General features: G+C 40.6%; 2 protein-coding genes across 4 annotated transcripts; one reads left to right on the top strand and one right to left on the bottom strand.

Annotated features, from left to right (window-relative positions):
• The first annotated feature begins 383 nt into the window (after positions 1-383).
• LOC146373838 (arsenite methyltransferase) lies at positions 384-3,579 on the top strand. The gene is made up of 10 exons (XM_084951124.1): positions 384-540; positions 816-949; positions 1,514-1,664; positions 1,740-1,876; positions 1,974-2,043; positions 2,147-2,228; positions 2,323-2,454; positions 2,526-2,668; positions 2,830-2,952; positions 3,210-3,579. Exons 1-10 carry the CDS (start codon positions 505-507, stop codon positions 3,285-3,287), a joined length of 1,086 nt encoding a protein of 361 aa, XP_084807250.1. The 5' UTR covers positions 384-504; the 3' UTR covers positions 3,288-3,579.
• Positions 3,576-14,862, bottom strand: aifm4 (apoptosis inducing factor mitochondria associated 4). 3 transcript variants are annotated; one of them, XM_084951122.1, is made up of 19 exons: positions 14,555-14,862; positions 12,697-12,786; positions 12,016-12,125; positions 11,824-11,933; positions 10,779-10,823; positions 10,612-10,693; positions 10,314-10,426; positions 10,120-10,206; positions 8,644-8,735; positions 8,409-8,539; positions 8,137-8,252; positions 7,974-8,045; positions 7,697-7,760; positions 7,423-7,499; positions 6,656-6,773; positions 6,462-6,560; positions 6,288-6,363; positions 6,091-6,195; positions 3,576-5,156 (listed from the first exon to the last, which is right to left on the bottom strand). In XM_084951122.1, the coding sequence occupies exons 2-19, from the start codon at positions 12,783-12,785 to the stop codon at positions 5,126-5,128; spliced, it is 1,617 nt and encodes a 538-aa protein (XP_084807248.1). In that variant the 5' UTR covers position 12,786; positions 14,555-14,862; the 3' UTR covers positions 3,576-5,125. The 3 variants fall into 3 exon arrangements, with proteins under 3 accessions (XP_084807248.1, XP_084807249.1, XP_084807246.1); XM_084951123.1 differs by lacking the exon at positions 12,697-12,786 and adding an exon at positions 12,516-12,645; XM_084951120.1 differs by having other exon boundaries at positions 12,697-12,805; positions 14,555-14,861.
• Positions 14,863-21,888: the final 7,026 nt, after the last annotated feature.

The following is a 21,888-nucleotide window of genomic DNA, read 5'->3' as shown; positions in this document are numbered from 1 at the left end:
TGACCTGAAGTCATTATTTCTTTCGTCATTTCTCTTTCGTCCTTTGTACTCCTCTCTAGGGACTACAAATACAAATGTAAATCTCCAAAAGTTGATTCTGTTCATCTGGACGTAGCGTTTTGTGGGAGAAACGTTTCGTCACTCATCCAAGTGACTTCTTCAGTCTCACCCGAGGACAGTCTGGAGACTGAAGAAGTCACTTGGATGAGTGACGAAACGTTTCTCCCACAAAACGCTACGTCCAGATGAACAGAATCAACTTTTGGAGATTTACTTTCCTGGATGATTGAGAATGCATCAAGACAAATGTAAATTGCTTTGCCGCCACCCCCCGCCAAAAAAAAGCCCGTCACGACAGACAAACAATGATGCCTTTATTGTGAAAAGACCACACCGGAAGAACGGCCAGATGTGACCCCACTGTCGTCTTTCACACCAGTACACTGACTGATTTTTACACCATTTGAACTTAGTTTTTGTAATTTTGACAGCTTCTCGGAAGAAATGGCGACCAGTGAGGACGTGCGGGAAAATGTGAAGGTACTCTAGTCCTGAGTGTCGCCCAGACACTGCTCAGCTTTCTGTTCATTCACAGTTTATGGACATTTTTTTTATTTTGTCCACAGTTATTCGAGCATTGCAGAATAGTTGCTCGGGCGTGATTAATTTATAACCAGCGGAATTTCTTTTGTTTTTAATAAGTTTCTTTGCAGGTTATTTTATGTATTCTGCAAAAGAAAGGTTTGCGGTGTCAACTTTGCAGTATGTTGTCTTAATAAACGTGCATGAGGACAGCTGTTATTGTGGCTGTGCAGAAATACTACGGCAAGCGACTGGAGTCCTCGGGTGATCTGCAGACAGGTGCCGCCTCCTGCGGATCGTCCTGCAGACCAGCGCCCAGAAGTGTTACCGAAGCTCTGAGTGAGGTTCACCCTGAGGTGACTAAAAGGTGAAATCTCGCTTTGGAATCATAAGCAATTAAAGGTGTTTTTATTCTTACCAGATATCAGCAGTGAAAAAAAAATCCCAGCCGACCATATTTGAGTTACCTGAAGAAAGTTCCAGGATGATGATGCACTTTGTAATATTCAGTAGCATCTTCAAGCATTTCTAAGCAGTGTTGTCTGTTTTTCTGTGGAGCAGAAGCCACGTGTCTGCTACTGTGACTTCAAAAAAAAAAACAGATAAGACTCAATGAGACCGTGGATGGTGTCTGTAAACACAAATATGAATTTTTCCAAACTTCATTTTGGAAAAGCAAGGCCAAACACCATCACAATCACAAACTTTGGACATCTTACTACCAGACACCACATCACACACTTTCCATAGATTTTCTTCCACTTATTCTGATCTTTTCACTTTTGCTCAGGCTGGAAGCATTTGGTCAGCTGACCTGGAATAGACCCAGACAATCAGATTTTTGAGATTCCCACTTATGGGATCATTCTGTACTGCCTGATTAGAGACAACAGGTTTTCCTGTAATGACTGGGGTTATTGGCTCTCTTCAGGTTCTTCGGCTGTGGTCTTCCATTTCCAGCAAAGCTCGAGGGCTGCAGAGTCCTGGACCTCGGCAGTGGCTCCGGCAGAGACTGCTATGCTTTTAGTAAACTGGTTGGGCCGAATGGACACGTGACTGGGATCGACATGACACAGGAGCTGGTAATTACAGGTTTCTGCACAGATGGCACTTTGATGTCTGCCCCTTCCTGATGTAGTTAATTCATGTTCTTTTAGATCACAGCAGCTCGTCATTATGTTCAGTATCATCAAGATAAGTTTGGCTATAAGGAGCCCAACGTCACATTTGTCCAGGGCTACATGGAGAACCTCAACGAAGCTGGCATTCAGAGTGACTCCATGGATGTAGTGATGTAGGTTTAAATGATGTAGTTGTGTTGGCTGTCAGGTGAAAAAAAGGAGCTTTAATTTGGTTGTTAAAGTTTTTTCCCCTCTTTGTAATCTCTTCAGATCCAACTGTGTGATCTGTCTATGTGCTGATAAAAGAGCAGTGCTGCAGCAAGCCTACAACGTCTTGAAGGTTACCCTGACGAATCATCATTAACACAAATAAATGTTAACATGCTGTCACACACACACAAAGAAATATAGGAATATAAGGTGCACTCACTTATTTCATACAGGAGGGAGGTGAGCTTTACTTCAGTGATATGTTTGCCAGTAAGATCATCCCTGATCACATGAAGCAAGACGCAGTCCTGTGGGGTAAAACAAACACTACTTCTAAATCTAGTTAATTCAAAGCCAACCATCTCTGCCGTCACCGATAACTCTTCAGTCCCCGTCTCCTCTGACTTAGGTGAGGGGATGGGCGGCTCTCTGTTTTGGCCCGATCTAATCTCATTGGCCCACAGCGTGGGTTTCAGCTCTCCACACCTCATCTCAGCGAGCCACATTGTGGTCTACAACAGTGAGCTCAAAGCAAAAGCAGGTAACAAAGAGGCACATTTTCAGACAGCATTCACTCTGATTTCACAACTGAGCAAGCTCTTCATTTTGTAGGCGACATCAGTTATGCTTCAGGCACTTACAGGCTCTTCAAGCTGCCCAGAAGTCCAGCGATGTCAAACGCTACTGTGACCTATAAAGGGACGCTGGCAGAATTCCCAGATCAGCTGGACTTTGATTCCTCCCACTGCTTCAAGGTATAAAAGGCACCCTTTCTCTTATCAGCATGTACGCAGAGACATTTATTAACCTGCTTTTATTCTAAAAACACAGGTGATAATTAGTCTGGAAGTGTTATAGTTTTTAATTTCAGAAAAAAGACATAGATATCCAATTAAACTCTTTTCCTCTTACACAGAAAGACGTAGCAGTGCAGGTAAACGGAGAGATGGCAGCAATCCTCCAGAGTTCCCGTTTCTCCTCCGACTTTAAAATCCAGATGTTGGATAAACAGGAGTCCAAGTCGGAGACAACGCCAGAGGTATCCAACACCACAAGTTCACTGTGGCTAAAATGCTTTTAAATTTTAACTTTTTACCCCTTGAGAGCGAACTAAGAAAAACTCTTGAAGCTCTTTTCTGAACTGAGCGGTCGTCAAATCACGTTTTTCGTGATATTGACTGAGATGTCAAAACTCAATATTAAAGGTACAGGTCGTTAATTAGTGTTTTGATATGGGAAAGAGTTAACGCTTCAGCGTGCTTAAGTTATGATATTAACATAGTTTTATCTTCTCAGTATTGCCACCTCAACCCATTTCTGCTGGCTGACAAACTGGGATCCTCCGTGAAGCAGTGCTCTAAAACAAGCAAATGAAGAGGCAAGTGACTGATCTGAAGGCTTAACAGAAATGTTATTTTTGAATTTTGGCTTTATAAAGACATAATTTTACTAACTAATGGGGAATCTTGTAGATAATCTCACAGATCGTGGCCAGTGACGTGTCTCCATATTTCATATTTAGACATTAAAATGTATTTTTGTAGAAAACACAAGTATGTTTCTCTGTAACACTATCAACTCAGAGTTTGAGCTTCTTTATGCTGATGTCATAATTACCATGTGAACAACAACATTTACAGAAGTGGAAATAAAAAGGCTTAATGACATAATAACCCGTGTTTAATATTTGACATGGAATTTTACAACAGCATAATAAAACGACTGCATTATAGGGGATTTAAACAGCAACATTCAGGTACTGAAGTGGATGCATGACAAGCAGCTGCCGACAGGCTGACAGTGTTAAATACGAAGTGACGTAAACATTCAGGGGTGTTGAAACAGAAGAGTGTCGCACATGTTTAGCATCTTTACCACCATAAAGGAGTTCTTTATTTTAAGGAACTAAAACATGTTTAAAGATGCCGCACACTTTCTCATATCATAAGGAATACATGAGCTACAACTCTGTTGTATAATGTATTAAGGCACTACAGTACACATAAAAAAAAGGGAAAAAACAAACTTTTTATCTTATTTATCTTTCATGGGCAGTATTTTAAAGTGTTTTGTAAATGTTGTAAATGTATTCTCATGTGAAGTGTTCTGACGTGTGTGTTTAAGAAGTTTTGAGTGTATAGTATGAAATGAAAAAGACATTTAAGTAACTGAGAAAGTTGATAAAGTCTTAACGTTTTCAGCTCATAAAAACATCTAAATGCACTCAGTGGCCACTTTGTTAGGTACACCTGCTCAACTGTACAAATATTGAATCATCCAATCACATCACAGCAGCTGGTTATCTCTTGAAGTTCAAACTGAGTGTCTGAATGTGAAAGAAAGCTGCTTTAAGTGACTTTGAATGTGATGAGATTGTTGGTGCCAAACTGGGTGGTCTGAGTATTTCAGAAGCTGCTGATCTGTTGGGATTTTCCCACATAGAAATCTCGAGGGTTTACAGAGAACGGTCTAAAAAAGAGAACATATCCAGTGAGTACTCAGCGTAAAAATGCCTCGTTCATGTTGGAAGAGAATGACCAGACAGCTTCAATCTGAAGCTGAAGGTAACAGTAACAAATAACCATTGGTTACAATCAAGATATCTAGAAAAGCATCTCTGGGAGCACAGTATCTCAAACCCTGATGCAGATGGGGTACAGCAGCAGAGGACCACACTGGGTGGCACTCCTGTCAGCTGAAAAAAGGAAACTGAAGCTTCACTTTACACGGCTCATTGAAAATGGACAGGAGAATGTAAAATGTTGCCTGGTCTGATGATTTCTGTTGCGAGGTTTAGATGGGTCAGAATTTAGCGTAAACAACATGAAAGCGCAGATCCCTCATGTCTTGTTCGGGCTGCTGGTGGAGTAGATGTGTGGGGGATTCTTCTTGTCACAATTTAATGTTGCATTGCTAACCTTAACTACAGACTGTACCTTCCTAAAACATCACACCTTTAGTAAAGCAACCAGAAAAACATAAAAATAAACTAATTAAAGAGATCAGTGTGCACAAAGAGAGAATTCAATAAAGCTGTGACTGCTACTATAGTAACAGGGCTCTTTAATAAGAGCAGATAAGAGAGGCCGGCTGGTTTCCAGGCAGCCTGAGGCAGAAAGTGGATTAATTTCATTTGATGTCATGTCAGACAGAAGGAGAGAAAACCAAAGCAAGAGATGACATCACTCATCGCTGAGAGGCGTAAATCCTGGTTATATCTGCAGCCAGCTCAGGTCTTCAGCTCTGAACAGAAAAGAGGAGAAAACAAAAATTAAACACTGAGCAGCTTTCACGTTATAAGCTAGTGGCTTGGTTTATTATTTTTTAAAACATGAACTAAGGTTGGTTTTGGTAGCATACAGTAGTGGTTAAAACTGCTATAAATAATAGTTGTCATCAAATTTTACTTTAAGTATTTTTCATGTTTTAGATTGCAGGTTGTTTTAGCATAAACACTCCAATAATACACTTCTCACTTCCTGCATAACACCATGTGGCAGACAGATGCCATAAGCAGCTAACCTATAAATCATAGTGAAGAATTTAGCATCTAAAGGACCAGATGTTCCTCTGAGAATTTAGTGGAAAGCAAACAGAGGCACCAGTGGATTTCAACATGACACATAAATGACAGACAATGTCGTCCCGTATGTCCTGCATAGGGTTTGTCTTTAGTCTGTAAAGAAAAGGATATAAATTCCAAGGCTAAAAAGTGACGCCAATGCAGAAGCTGCAGTTTTTCTAGTGACCAGCAGGGGGCAATGCATATGGATTCTGATCATACAGAAGTCAATGTCACTCCCATCAGTTAGATGGGAGATTAGATGTTCGAACATTTAATTTTAAAGGTAACTGGAAAGCAGCATGGTTCAATTCAATTTTATTTATATGGTGCCAAATCACAGCAAAAATAAATATATATATATATATATATATATATATATATATATATATATCACCTAAAGGTGCTTTTTTTGGTAAGACCCTACAATCATACAGAGAAAACCCCAACAGTCAGACAACTCCCAACAAGCAAGCACTTGGTAACTGTGGGAAGGAAAAACTCCCTTTTAACAGGAAGAAACCAACAACAAATGTAACCAATATTACAGTTGAGGAACTAAACATTTTTGTATATTTTACAGTCTAACTTGTATAAATGCAGGACAGCACTCACTGAGCCTGTGCTTTTGTTAAGATTTGGCCTCTAGCCATCAGCTCTGCGATGCAAGCCACGGCAGGATCGAACATCAGGCTGGCCGCTGCCACCACCACATCATCCCTGTCAAAAAAAAAAAAAAAAGGTAACGTGAGAAACTTTACACACAGAGGACGAGCTTATGGTCAGCTGTTCGGGGCTAACTCTGCACTCACTTTATGTAGAAAGCCAGAAATTTCCTTTCTTCCATTTTGCCTTTGAATATAATTTCTGTGTATCCTTCCCCATAGCCTAGAAAGAGGAAATGAGAGTAGGAACAAAGATTTAACACAGCCTCATCTTAAAAAAAATTACATTTTAAAGGTGACATTTAGAAGTCAACACTCCACCGGCATATCGGATACTCTTCCCAAGCAAAACAGTCCAGAAGAAAGGAACAGACTCGATTTTGGTGGATTTCTTCAGCATGTTCAGAGCCGCTACTCTTCCTGGTACAAAAGACAATGATAAGGTTTAACTCGGCATTAAATCACCCATTATAAGTTTTCAACTGAATGAAAAACACAGTCCTTTAGCCTCTCACCGTGAGCGTGTGACATTTGCCAGTGACCAATGCTGACCCTCTGGTCGCCTCGAATGGTCAGAGGGAAAGAGGTAACATCTCCAGCAGCAAAAATATCTGGTACGTTGGTCCTCATGAACTGTTAGAATAGATGAATAAAGGCTACAGCAAGAACCTCAACATAAGACGTGTAAAATACATACGTGCAGCTATTCCCTCCATTCATCAGGGCACACAGTTAGGGCTATATTTTTTTTTTGTTTTAGCCTCTGTATGTTTTCAGGCAACGTCTAATCTGGCCTTCCATGTCCTTGAGTGAAATCAGTATTTTGCACCTTGATGTAAACTCTCTCCATTTACATTCATGACGCTGTCTCTTGATTGTAGACTTTGAAAATAACACTTTCGCCTCCTCGAGAGTGTTTATGACTCTGTTAGATGCTGTGAAGCTGTTTTATTTATTTATTTATTTTAAACTGTGGAAACATTACTATGATCATGAACTTAGATTCATTCTTTGTAAGAATGAACCAGACTGTTGATTTGACAGGTTTATTTTGGTTAGCGGTCATCAGATGTGCAGATAATGTAAGAAAGAGACCTTTTCGAAGCAAAAATTGTAATATTTTTAACGTAGGAAAAGCAAAAGTGTACTCATATTGACGATGCTGGCTCACCATCAAAGCTTACGGTAACATTTAAAGAAACGTAGACACCTCTGGGTGCCATGCTTTATGCTTTAGTTATATCAGCATGAGTTCGGCTGTGCCCTCTACAGGCTGCGTTACCTTGTCAACAATCACAGCTTTCCTTGAATCCACTTCCACCTCGCTTCCTGCCAATAAGTCTGAATTGGGGATTACACCTGAAAAACATATATTTGACTCTGATATTGGTGGAACTACACAGGAAGTTTCTGTCTGACTTTGTTTAAAACAATCATCACTCATAAAGCAATGTTGGCAAACACCACACATCCAAACGTCTCCACACTCAAACACTCCCAAACTTGATTTGCATTTCAGGCAGACCTTCTGAACACTGAAGTAGAAAAATAACTACCAATGCCAGCAATCACAACATCAGCCTCCAGGACTACACCACTCTTCAACACCACCTGCTTCACCTGAAACCCCCCCCCCAAAAAAAAAAACACACATCAGTTATGGCTCTGTTTAAGCAGAATATATTAGACTTCAGAGATAATGGGTTATTTTACAAGCGATACCATGAGGGTTGATGTTTGATCTTTGTTAATAATGCTGCGGGTGACATGTATTCCTGTTCTACAATCATTAACCAAACCGTCCGTCATGAAAATAATGGCAGGCAGAGATACCTTCCCATTCTCTCCTCTGATCTCGGTGACTCGATCGTTCATGTGGAACTTCACATTTTTTTCTTCCAACATCTGAAAGTGAAAAACTGTGTTTTAATTATGTTAATTAAAAAAAAAATCCAAAAGAGTAGCACTGAAAACTGTTGTCATCATAGTCGCGCACTTGCATACTCAGCTGGCCGATCTCTGATCCCAGAGTGCGCTCAAACGGGTATTGAGTAGTGCCAACCATAGCCACACTGGCAGCTTTGTCTGAAAAGTAGGACGCCACCTCCATACCTAATATGCAAATGAAAAACACATCAGCGACGTGCACATTTGTGTGCCGTAGCTGTCAGATATCTATGAGCAAAGAGCGTCACGTCAACCCCGATGGGCAAAAAGATGAAAGATGTCTCATTCTTTAACATAAAAAAATAAACCTTATTTAATAACCTATGAAAGACGCTCCGGTAACAACTACTTTCTGGCCAAGGCTGGAGCTGTAAATGTCTTTGGCGTCTTCGTAACTCTGCAGTAACTTTACTCCTTCCAGGTCTGAACCAGGACAGGTGAGCGGCCATGCCCTGTGAACAAAAAAAAAAGAAAATTTTACAAAGGGACCACAACTTGTGACATGTTGTGACACATACAATGTACGTTTGCTTTTGCTCATTAAAGACAGTCTCACCTGCAGCCTGTTGCGATGAGGAGCTGGTCGTAATGCTGCAGAGTGCCATCACTCATTTTCACTTCCTTCTTGGCCGGATTTACTGACACCACCTGCAAAGCAACGCACAAACCTTACACATACACAAAAACATACCCCTGTAGTCAAGTCACTTCACTGGCTCCCAGCTCAAAACACAATTACATTTAAAATCCTTCTATTAGTTGATAACACTCTCAGTGATTTGGCCTCCGAGGACCAGGGACGCCTCCAGAATTCTTTCATAGATGTGGCCATACGGGGGTGATAAAAAATATACGGGTGGCACACCAAAACATAATTTCTAGTTTTATTACGCCCTTGTCAAATATAGGTTACCTGATAAATACTTGAAAAAAGGAGAAAGAAAAGTATTATATGTCTAATTAATTTCCTGCTCTTAAAGTTGATGTCACTGTAAACAGGTACATTTGAAAACCAAATAACATTTTGAAATCCATAATAATCTGTTTTAATGGACTGATCGACTGGAAGTCCCAACCATCGCTTTAATGATTCTCAGCGGAGCTGAGCAGAAGATGCTTAGGATTCACTCTGCCTGAATGGAGTTAACTTTAAGAGCAAACTTGTTCAGGAAAAACAAATAAGTATGAGATCATGTAAGCGTGAACTGTTGCCTTTCTCCATGTTGACCCGGAGATGAACCAGTGATCTGCCCAGGGACTGGCATCAGCTTCTCTGCACCCTAATTACATTTTTACCAACATAGGACAGTCTTGCTATCAGGTGAAGATATTTTTATAAAACTGCTGCACCTGTGGCAGTAGCTCAGGAAGTAGAGCAAGTCATCTATTAATTGGAAGTTTTGTGGTTTGCTCCAGTTTGCCTGCCAATATCCTTGAATTATCCTTGAACCCCAAGTTGCTCCTGATGCATTCACCCAGAGTGTGAAAGTCAGATAAAAAGCACTTAGATGTGGGGGAAAAGTGCTCGTATGAATGTGTGTGAATGAGACATGCTCATGCTGTATAAAGAGCTTTGACTGCTCAAGTAGAAAAGTGCTATACAAGAACTTGTCCATTTACCATTTTACCGTCTCCAGAATTAGATCCAAGTGTGCTGAGGGTGCTTTCAGTTACTGACCTGAGGTCAGTTCCAGCTGTGTCTACATTCAGAAACAGACTTAAAAACCTTTCTTCTCTCACAGGCCAAGAAACTGGACTAAGTCTGTGTGGGTGTGCATGTGTATGTTCGCTTGTATTTTAGTTTTATTTTGCTGTTTTCATTGTAAACCTACACAGGCATTTATGTTTTTATCCTCTGTGCTAAGCACGTTGAGTCTGAGCATAATTAAATATACTAAATAAATAAAAGTGCTATTAATACAACACCGATTACCAAACAGCAGACCCTCTTAAGGCCCACAGATCTTATTATTCCCCAAGAGAAGATTGATTTCCAAAACTTGGCGAGAGTGCATCAAAAATACATTCTAACCTCTTTCTTCGTCCACATCTCTATCCCGTATCGTTGATAAAAGTCATCTGGCCGGAGAAGGATGCTGCTGCTCTCCACATTCAGAGCCTGAAAGAAGGAATGCCACTCACTAAAACCACTCAGAGAGAAAAACAGAAATCAAAAGGCAGACATATAAACACATGGAGCATCTACCCCCTTATCCTGGTGCTTACCTTGCTCAGTTTGGGTTTATCAAACGGAGGCACGGAGTCTTTAGTTATGATGATGATGCGACCCTGGTAGCAATTTTGACGAAGCGTCTCAGCGCAGACCAGAGAGGCGGGGCCTGAAATTACAGTTTCTATGTTCAGGACTGTGATTTTTTTTTTTTTTTTTATACCTCCTAGTCTCTGTCTTCACTTTTGCCTGAATACTTTAAATAGTACAAAAAGCTGCCATGCCTTAAACCTGCCTGTTAGTTAAAACGGACTGATGAATATTTCCATCTCATATTCATTACAAAGTTCTCACCTCCTCCTATGAGCAGAATAGTATGTTTGACGTCCGGCACCACACTGCACATCTCTTTCACCCGTTTGGTTACGGTCAGAGACTGAGACAAACACACAGAGCATTGTAACACAACATAAAAGTGCACTTTGGTTCATTTTAATCATCTTATACCTGATCTGCCTTACTTTTTTGTTGATTGAAACGTACACCTTGCCGTCTTCAACTTTGACCTGTTAAATGAAACCACATTTATGATTGTTGGCTGACTGTAGGTGAACAGAATAGTTTCCCTGAAAACATTTTTAATAGGCAGAAAGTTTGCTGAACCATAATGAGATAGGATAACAGAACCAGACGTGTATAGGTTTAGAAAGAAAAGCCCTTTTCATACATTATTTTTGCCTTTTTTTGACCAAACGTTCCCTGTTTGAGAAGCTCAGATGCAAAAAAAAACACAGCCTATCTCCTAAATGTTTTTCATAAGCTCAAATATAAATATAAATATTGTTAAAATGATCTGAGCCCTTAATTAATTTAAACTCCTTTAATATATCTTTATTCTTTATACAATTACATTAAACTGGAACCAGAACTTCAACGGTATATTAGTCAAATCGTCTCATGAGCGACCACAAGACACACGTTACTGCCTGTAAAAGTAACATGTATGACCTTGAACTTGAGCACAATCTAAGTGAAGACGCATTAGGTGATCACAGTGATCCAATTGTTGACCAAAACTGTAGGTGTAGTGATTCTGGTGAAGCGAGATGGGACAGATGAATGAGGGACACCTCACCATGGCATAAGCTGATCGACTCTTTGGGCAGGTGAGCTACAAAATGAATCCATCAATTTGTGAGAAAATGTAATAAACAATGGAGAAAATGACCCAAATGCAGGAAGCCACAGAATCAGAGGTCAAGTCCAAAAATCCAGCTGTTGAATTGAGGTAGGTGTAAACTAAAAGTGAGGGATGAAACAAACAATACCACTCGCAAACTTCTTTAAAGCCTTTGACCAAGAATATCTGACAACATGGCAGTGTTAGGCAGGAGGTGTTTGTATATATACTGCAGAGACGACTTGAATACAGGTGTGGCAGAAAGAGGGCTAAAAAAAAAAAAAAAAAAAAAAAAAAAAGCCAACGGAAAATATAAGTGACTGAGCAGAAAACCAGAATCATGACAAAGAAAATCCTGGATGAACTTGTGATAAGTGCCATTTCACCTTGTAGCAGGGCAGACTGTCCAGACCTGGATAATCCTCAATATCTCCATTCCTGACATTGAAGCACGCACCATGAAAAGGACATCTCACTCTGTCACCAACCAGTGTCCCTGAATTAACACAGAGCATGCAACTTAGAAAGTGAAAGAAAGCGAGAAGGATAAATAGCCGAGACGTAACTTAAGTCCTTACCCTTGATCAGAGGTGCACCGTAATGAGAGCACGTGCCTCCAACAGCGCTGTACTGACCCTCACTGCGGACTAGCAGCACCTTCTGATCCCCCACAGTTACTTCTTTCATTCTGCATGAACACAAAAGGGGCAAAAGAAGAAATCATTATAAAAACCTTTTTTGTTTTTTACCATTTTCCTCTTTTATTTTGATGTTGTTTCTAACGTCCCTGTCTTTGTGCTCTTTCCCAACAGCTTGTAAATATCACATATCGCTAATTAATTTGCCAAGTAGTGGATCACACAATTACTGTGCCACCTGAAGGTCGGTCTGCACATCTTTTAAGATTAGCAGCAAAGGCCTGGCTTCAGGGCTTTCTGCCAAAGAGCTTTCTTATCCTTTAAACTATTTCATTTACTTCGGCCACTTGGTTTGGTTTAGGAAAATATAACATCTTGGGTTCAAATATATCCTTTCAATTACATTCACCATTTCGTTAAGAAACGTTGGAATAAGATACCATGCTTCCCTGGGTGACAGATCAGGTCTTTGCTCCCGGTGTTTGTTTTTCTTAGATTTTTCGCCGTGTTGTATATGACCGTTGCTTCTCTGATCCCTCTCCACTGATTTTGAACTTTTGACCTGGTTTCCTGTTTGCAAAGGTATCACAAGCAGATGTGGTGAATTGCATTGTGACTTACTGTCCATCTTTGAGATCAGCCTCCTGACACACCAGTTCCGTCACCTCCTCCTGGGTCTCCGTTTGACCGGTTTCTTGGTACTGATTCATCCTGCAATACGTTAACCACCCTAAGTAAACATGTTTGCTGTTAGAATGACTGGGTGGGCCCGCAGACTGCCAAGATTTATGATAATGCGTGTCTAGACCAAAGTCAGCTAGAATCCAGCTTAGTAGAAAACAGACAACATGCAGGATATGGCCAGAATAACCACACATGAATGGATTTAGCTGCTGTGAAACATTTTCATTGCAAATACTCCTACATTTCAACTGAAACGCTTCTTGGTAATTAAATATTAATCACAGCTCACCTATGTTTCTAATTAACAGAAGGTAAGAGAGCAAATGCAGAAAAAAAAAATATGTTGGGTACAGAAAACACTTTCTGCCTCGTTCTGCAGAATCGATGAAGATCATATACAGACTTTGAGCTGTACAGCAGCCTATTAGTATAACAAGGGTTAAAATGAAGTAAACAAGCATCATTATTTATATATAAGAAGGCCAAAACTTTAGGCTAACACTAAGACCAATAGGTCAATGATGTCAAACTAATTTTACATCATGGCCCACATCTTAACCTTTTCTTTACATGCTCTCTTTAACCTTATTACCCTTCATGCTACAGACAAAATTCAAACCATTTCAGAAAAAAGACGAGCTTTACAGGGACATTCGGTGTGTCATTGTAACACAAGACAGTCGCAAGGCACTGCTGCCTGATCAGCACATGGTGAAATCAGCGCTGCATAGATTTTACCATGTGCACTTCACATTATAGTAACTCCTCAGTGATTTTTTTTTTTTTAGTTTTACAGCCAAAATGACTGAAGTTGTCTATCAGCCTGTATAAATCAGAATTAAGGGTTTATCGCCCTTTTTTTAAGTTTAACAAAGTTTAACTACGCATTTAATTCCTGAAATTAATTGAGGAAAAGAAGTGCAATTCCAACAGTACATCTCAGGTTTTCTACATGACAATGAAATCCTGCTGTAGAGAGAGAAAAAAACAGGAATTTTGCTTTTATTTAATTGTTTAACTAGCACTTATTAACTTATTATTTGTCATTATAATTATTATTAGCATTATTTTTATTAATGGCGCCATAATGAACAGCCAAGGGGGAAAGGTCTTTATCAGCAGGAAAAGCTGTAAAACTTATACAAAAAAACTTTTGTACATGATTTGTTGATCGTCTGTTAAACATAAATGATGTCAAGACACAATGAGATGGAAAAAAAAATCAGAAGCTGCAATCAGTTGTTGCCTGTTGTGGCTTTTATACATCTTTATTTATCCAGGTAAACAGTCTCAAGAGAGACCTGGACAAGCTGGCAGCAAAACATAAAAGTTCTGTAGAGATATTTTAAGTAATAAAATGGACTGGGCTGATAACAATGTCAAACACGGAGTGGGGACATTAAAGCAGAGTCATAATGATGCTTGCAAAAACTGGCCACCTCTTTATTTCATATATAAACCTTTCATAAATCACAATACCTGTTTAGCTGTATAAACAATATTTTAAAAAAAAAACGAAAAAACAAAACAAATAACAAACATGTAAATAGCAAAAATCACTTTTTGGTATGACATCGGAGTCTTTGCCGTCAGGTTTTGGCCCCCGTGCCCTATGTTTGACACCCCCGCTATAGACTGTGATTTACATCTAGCTTACAGCGATATCAAAATCTCCGCGTGCAGAAACTACGCATTATTTCCACGTGTACAATAAAAATACAGCTAGCTGGTTTAAAGAGAGAAACAGCGAGCCCTTCAAAGAGAGAAACAACAAGCCCCGTGAGGCTGCACTCACTTGTTTCCTTGCACCTGAGCAGCACGGAGGAGAATACCAGACTGTCAGATGAACACCCCCCGCGTGACAGCCAGCCGGTCCCGCGAGCTCCTCCCTCAGCCAACCGTAACCGAGGAGGAACAATACAGGAGTGACAATGGGCTGCACAGCACGTATAGCGTATACAGTCCGTATACGGGAGGAACAGACCGTACAGTTACGCCATGAAAAAAAAGATTAGCGCTGACTAACGAAGAATCAGTACGAACACCCGTGTACCAGAGCAGTGGCGGTCCTAGCCTGTTTGGCGCCCCGGGCGAACACTCCCTCTGGCGCCCCCCCCCACATACACACACACACACACACACACATATGAAGAGAGAGAGAGTATGCATTGTATGCAAACGGCTACCAAACAGCCATCATAATTCGTCATACAATGAGAACAGGACAAATCAACAATTGACAATGACTAATTAATATTAAAATCTGTAACATAATGTATTGTTTGGAGTTTAGTCTGTTACTGTTACTATATTTACCATTTCTTTTTGGAGCAACTGTAACCCACATTACTTCCTAGGGATTAATATTAAAGTATTCTGACTGTGATTGTTTCAGGATGACCTGCTATTATCCAATGACACATCTGCTTACCTGTATCTTTTGCTCGTTTCGCCTCCTCTTCTTTTCTATTTTTTTCTAAACTGAGCACCTGATGGCTTTGAACTTTTCTTGTCCATCTTACATTGGTTTTAATTTTGCACTCCAGTATGAACACAAATCCCCCAACTCAAGGATTGCCACAACATAACCCACTAGACCTACACCTTAGTTCACAGATTCACTTTGTCTAGGGTTTATTTCTGGGATTTCACACAACCCAGGATTCAAATCATGAATACATAATGGGTTTGGATTTACAACATTATGAATGAAATGTGCTCTATTTGGAAGCAGCCGGCCCCTCCCCTTTCGACGGGTTGTGTGTGAGACTTTAAATCATCAAACTGTAAATTATAAATTTTAAATTGTTATTGATCCCTTTACCCCTAGTCCTAAAGTGTATATTTATTTTCTTACTCCTCTTATATTTATTGTTTGTTTACTTGCACTGCTGTAACTGGAGCCTCGTCGTCTCGTCTCTCTATATACTGGACTGTATGTAGCGGAGATGACAATAAAGTTTACTTTGACTTCAGCAGCAAGCAGGCGGACCGAGGGCTCTTGCGCTCACTTTTCGCGAGTACGAGCAATTTTTTATTTTTATTTTTTTTGCCGATGCCCGTGATGCCACCCCCCACCATGATGTCGCCCCGGGCAACCGCCCGTGTCGCCCGTATCAAAAACCGCTACTGTACCAGAGGATAAATACCTGCAGAGGAACCGCTTTTGCAGGTTTTAATCGTCAGGCTAGCAAGGAGCAGGGGCGTTACTGGGCTGTCATCAGTGGGGTGGCACACCAGGGTGGGGGGAGGGAGGGCATTTAATCAGAAATGATCAGCAGCCTGCAGCATGCTGTGCACAGTCAGAACAGATAGATGCTTTTACAACAACTGTGGTTAAGAACACACTTGTTGTGGATACCTTCATAATCAGCTTCGTTTAGAGGTCAAATGATACTTCAGACGTGTCATTATTAACAGAAAACGAGAGAAGAGAGGCAAAGAATTGCTCCCTGAGTCTTGGACCCTTGGTTTTTAGTTTTCTGTTCAATGTTTTCGGGGGTTTTGAGGAATTTATGTTCATGTTCTGTAATATTTTATGATTAGAATAAGAAATGAGAATTTAATGTATCAGAGGAGCAGTTCAGGTGGAGTGAATTTGGAAACAAAGTTAAGAGAGACAAGGCTGGATGGTTTGAATGGATGAAAACAAAGCTCCCAGCACAAGAAAATGATCACAAAGGATGGTGTGGATATGGTGGGATGGAGCCACACAACCCCTAAAGGGAGCTGCCAAAGGAAGAAGAGTTCATTAACAACAATACACAAGGTTATCAGAGCTCAAGACACAATCATTCAAATGTCATTAGCCTTGCTGTGAAAAAATACAGTTAAAACATGAGACTGAAATCTGCTCATGTTCTCTTCTTATCTTTTGCTAGTGTGTCTTATCTTTTTAATTGTCTGTTTGTCAAAATCATTGAATATGTACACTGGACAATCATTCCACTCTAGAAAGAGAACAGTTCAAACATATCATTAAAACCCCCCAAATTACCCCTGAAAACTGTTTCCTGTAACCCATACTCATGGATTTATGTGAATCATTCTTTTATTGGATCATGATGCTGCTTGACATAAGTATGGGTTGTTTCTCACCTCGGTCCAATAGAAAGAATGAATATTCCTGTGCAGACTGTTGAATAAATGCATGAAAACCTTAAAGCTCACCCTCATCTTCTCAGCATAACAGGCAATGCACAATCAGGATCCAAGGCGGTGACGCTTTGCCTCTGGATGCTTTTCTTTAAATCTCTGTTGATTGTGAAATTTATAAAAGAAGCGTGCTTTATGCCTGATGATTCATTTGACTTCTAAACTAAACTAAGCTCGAAACTAACCGCTGTTGTTGTAAAGGCATCTTTCTCTCCTAACTTAGAGTCCTACTCTGTGGGAAATAAAACAACAAAAACTAAATGTTCCTGTGATGTAATCAGAAAAGGGTAGAACAGAGACGACAGCAATGATGATTTAGCAAAAAACGCACTCATTCATTTCCTAGCCCTCTGAAGCTGGACACTCTAATCGTGCCTGTTGTTTGCAAAGACAAAAGCAGCCTATCATATGTGTTCGAGGTGGGGTGACAGGTTTCGAGAAATTCAGTGCTAGTGTCCTCCTCTTCCACTTCCCACACGTCAGTACAACTGTGAGGGATAGTGGTGTGCGGATCGATATTGAAATATCGATTCTTCTGATACCAGTAATGTATGTTCTAGAATCGATTCTCATATTAAAATATCGATATTTTAGTACTTTGGGGTAAATTTGTAGTTTTTCATTAACAGGAACACCGTGGAAAGAAACTATATCATTCGGATCGTCTAAATCGGAAGGAACTACAATTACATAATATGTACATAATACAGCGATCGTGGCTCAAGAGTTGGCAGTTCGTCTTGTAATCGGAAGGTTGCCGGTCAGATCCCCGGCTCGGACAGTCTCGGCCATTGTGGCCTTGGGCAAGACACTTCACCCGTTGCCTATTGGTGGTGGTCAGTGTCCGGCAACCTCGCCTCTGTCAGTGCGCCCCAGGGCAGCTGTGGCTACAATGTAGCTTGCCATCACCTGTGTGTGAATGGGTGGATGACTGAATGTATTGTAAAGCGCTTTGGGGTCCTTAGGGACTAAGTAAAGCGCTATACAAATACAGGCCATTTACCATAATACAATTATATATTGTATTATGAAATACAATGAAACATTAAGTTTTTGTACAGAGTATCGGTATCGGATCAGTATCGTCGATACTACCGTGAATTTTACTTGGTATCGGATCGGAAAGGAAATGAGTGGTATCGCAAATCACTAGTGAGGGGAGCTGCACACACCCACAGAAAACTTATTAAATATAAAACACCTGTAGCAGTTTTTGGACTTTCGTTTTTGAGCTTTCCGTGTTTTTTGCAGTATTAAGATGTGTATTTACACCTCTTGTTCTCAGTAAAAACTATCAGTGAAGTTTGAAAAATGAGTAAGTAGGAGTTGAATAGGTGGAACAGGTCTGGTCCTGGGATTTTAGGTGTGAAGGCTCTTTTTGGAATTAAGAATTACTGTGGGGAGAAGAAATGGTTAAGCGCATTTCTCAGGCCAAATAAAGAGGTGCTAAAAGATAACATTTTGACAATAAATCTGTAAGACAGTTGAAAGCCTTTAATGGTGCACCATTTATTTGTCCTGTTACGTGACTCAGCAAGATTGAGCAGTGACATGTACTTTACTGTGGCAAAACCATCAACTTATATGAAGACATGAAAACCTGCCCTGTCATGATTTGAATCCACTGTTGTGCCAAAAACATTTACTTAGCCAAGATGAGCTCTATAAACTCTCTATAATCTGCTCTTGTTAGCCAATTTACTTTTTTATGTAAGGTTTTTACTTTAGTGTTTATTTATTTATTATCATTAGTAATATTAATAGATGTATAGTGTAGTGTGTATAGTGTACAGCCAGAGCTGAAAGGCGGGGGAAAAAGACACCACCATTCTGTTACTAAATACTGTTGGGATGCATGAATAATGAATAATAATCAAATGAACCTTTTAACATAAATGACATGGAGTACACAGTATTTACATCCAAAATAAAGTATAGTTGCCATGAACCAAAGGTTCGCACAAGGAATGGACCCAAATCCCGACACAACACACCAGGGAACTTTTTACAAGAGTCTTTATTGAACCGTGAAGGCTACAGGGAAGTGAGGATCTGTGTAGGGATGGCAACGGGAACAATCACGATGGGAACTAGAGAGTGGGGCGGGGGAGACTGCAGCGATAAACGAAGGAACGAGAGAGGGGTGCAGGTCAGGCCGGGGGCAGCCAAGCAGGCAAGGAGGATTGACAGATGTTTACAGAACGGAGGAAAGCGAAGTCAACTCCAGGTGAGACCAATCACAGGAAGCGACACCCTCTGTACACAGGGAAGACAACATTACACGAGGAAAACAGGTAAAACAATTTCCAGAAAAGAGCTGCCTAGTTACCACCGAAGAGTGCATAACGAACTGGCGAGGAGTGGCAGGTTGCCCTGTTTTAAGAAACCCTCCTGCTGATTACTTGTAAAGGCCCAGGTGAGATGCAGGAAGCTCCACCCCAAAGGGGTGGACAGGAGACCGGCAGCCACAGGTGGAAAAACCCCAGACACTCCCATGGACCATGACAGTAGTAGAAGTATAAAGTATCATAACACAGAAATACGTTCAGAAGGATTTTGCTTTAGTGACAAAGATGTGGCCCTTATAGTCTATCTTTGGCTGTATGTTTGGATTTTAAACAAAGAGGTCCTTTCCTGTGTTGGGAAACACACACACACTGCTATAACCCCATGAGCCATAACCACAATTCTGAGAAACATCTCCATTATGTCTATAGTTTTAACATAAACATGCTGTAACCTGAATGTGAGGTGCATTTGTCAGCCAGTCTCTTATAATCTCTGACCAAACATACACAAAATCAGTTAAACCAGTCGGTGTTAGTCACCTTACCAATGGTAATATATTATGATCTAAATGGGGGGAAATTATATGCAATGAGATATATTGGCCAAAAATATTCAAGTGTATTTTGTGCATTCAAAGAACTTTTATTTAAATAGTAAGTAAAGTAGATAAGATAAGATAAACCTTTATTAGTCCCACACGTGGGAAATTTTTGGTCACGGCAGAAAGTACAAGAGCAGTAAAAAATTAAGCGAAATAAGAGAAAAGCATAAAAGCAATAGAATAGAATAAGTTAAACAGAATAACATACTATACAAAATAGAAAGAATGCTATATACAATAGAATAAGTACTATACAAATAGAATAAAATACTTTGTTATATCGGGAAATTGCACATCAAGGAGAAAGGGCGAGAGTTACAATAGTGTGTGTGTGTGTGTGTGTGTGTGTGTGTGTGTGTGTGTGTGTGTGTGTGTGTGTGTGTGTGTGTTGTAGAGTCTGACAACAGTGGGGAGGAAAGACCTGCGAAATCTCTCCATTCCACATTGTGGGTGCCGCAGCCTGACACTGAAGGAGCTGTTCAGTGCTGTCAGAGTCTCCTACATGGGGTGGGAGATGTTGTCCAACAGGGATGACAGCGCAGCCACCATTCTCCTTTCACCCACCACCTCCACTGGGACCAGAGGGCATCCTAGAACAGAGCTGGCCCTCCAGCTGGCCCTTAGAATATGGAAGTGGGTATATTAATGCCCTGATCTAGGAATGGTATTTATATAACATTTACACACACACACACACTGTCAACTTGAATTTATGCAATAACTTTGGCTGCTCAAAGACACTTTGACAAGAGGACTGGGGAGACAGAGATTGATTAGTGACATTCTGACATTGGCCGTCCCACTTTTGAGCTACCCCATATGGAGGAGGTGGTAGAGCTCATTCACCTCTTATACAGCTGAGAAGCTTATTAAATCTTACTTTAACCCAAAGTGTATTGTTTTTTAATCTATGCTGCATTAGTCTTTGGTTGTTATACTGGAATAAAACACTCATCCTACAAATCATTTTGCTCTTTGTAGCTCAGTACGCTTTATGGTTGTGTGTGTTTTTTCTTTTAGCCGCGTGATGTCGCTGTGTCATTAAAGATTAAAGATCACAGCAGTCATTGTGTGCATGTTCAGGTCCGGACGTGAATGAAAGCGGCGCTCGTTTGGTCTCTACCACAGGGAAAAAGAAAAAGAACATGAGTGGGAAACAAAACATTAATTTGGCTTCCATGTAAATTCGGAGAAGAGTGGATCATACCACTATTATTTATTTTGCACTCATATATCATAAATATGTCAGAATCAAAGCACCACGCTTTCCCTTACATGATCTGTAGTCACATATACAAATAAACTACTACTCCCATGAATCCGCGGTGGTTTCTGAGCCAATGATTTGCGTTAGAGGCGGTGATGCTTTAAAGGCTGTTTGTAATTTATAACTTTATTTGTGGGAGGTTCGAGTGAATTCTGGAGTTTCTTTTTTGAATAAAGCAACAATAACAAGCTGTTATAAAAACTGCACATGATGGTCCAGTAATTAATATCTGTTTGCACATTCAACTGCTGTCTTTAACAGTTGGTAGAGAAGGTCGGAAGGAGCTTCACTTTGCCTTTGTTGATATGAGAAAGCATGTGACAGGGTGCCAAGGGAGGAGCTGTGGTACTGCATGAGGAGGTTTGGAGCGGCAGAGAAGTATGTGAGGGTGGTGCAGGGCAGTGAGACAGTGGGGAGGTGTGTGGTCGTAGTGACAGATGTGTTAAAAGTGGGGGTGGGATTACATCAGGGATCTGCTTGGAAGAGAGTCTGGAAAGGTGGAGGCATGCTGTGGAGAGGAGCGGAAAGAAAGTCAGTGGAAGGAGGACAGAATACATCCGTGTGATGCGGACAGGTGTAGCAGTGAAGCTGCAGGGAGTACAGGTAGTTTAAATACCTGGAGTCAACCATCCGAAGCAACAGACAGTGCACAAGAGAGGTGAGAAGATAGATCAGACAGGGTGGAGTGGGTGGAGACAAGTGTCATGGGTGATTTGTTACAGAAAGATAACATCAGGAGTGAATGGAAAGGTTTCCAAGACAACAGTGAAGCCTGCTCTGATGCACAGTTTGAAGACAAAGACCAGAGGCCAAGCTG

Source organism: Perissodus microlepis, chromosome 14 (genome assembly GCF_051167445.1).
Source record: "Perissodus microlepis isolate ML-2025 ecotype Zambia chromosome 14, ASM5116744v1, whole genome shotgun sequence".
In the NCBI taxonomy this organism is placed as follows: Eukaryota; Metazoa; Chordata; class Actinopteri; order Cichliformes; family Cichlidae; genus Perissodus; species Perissodus microlepis.
This window is presented reverse-complemented; position numbering and strand designations above follow the sequence as displayed.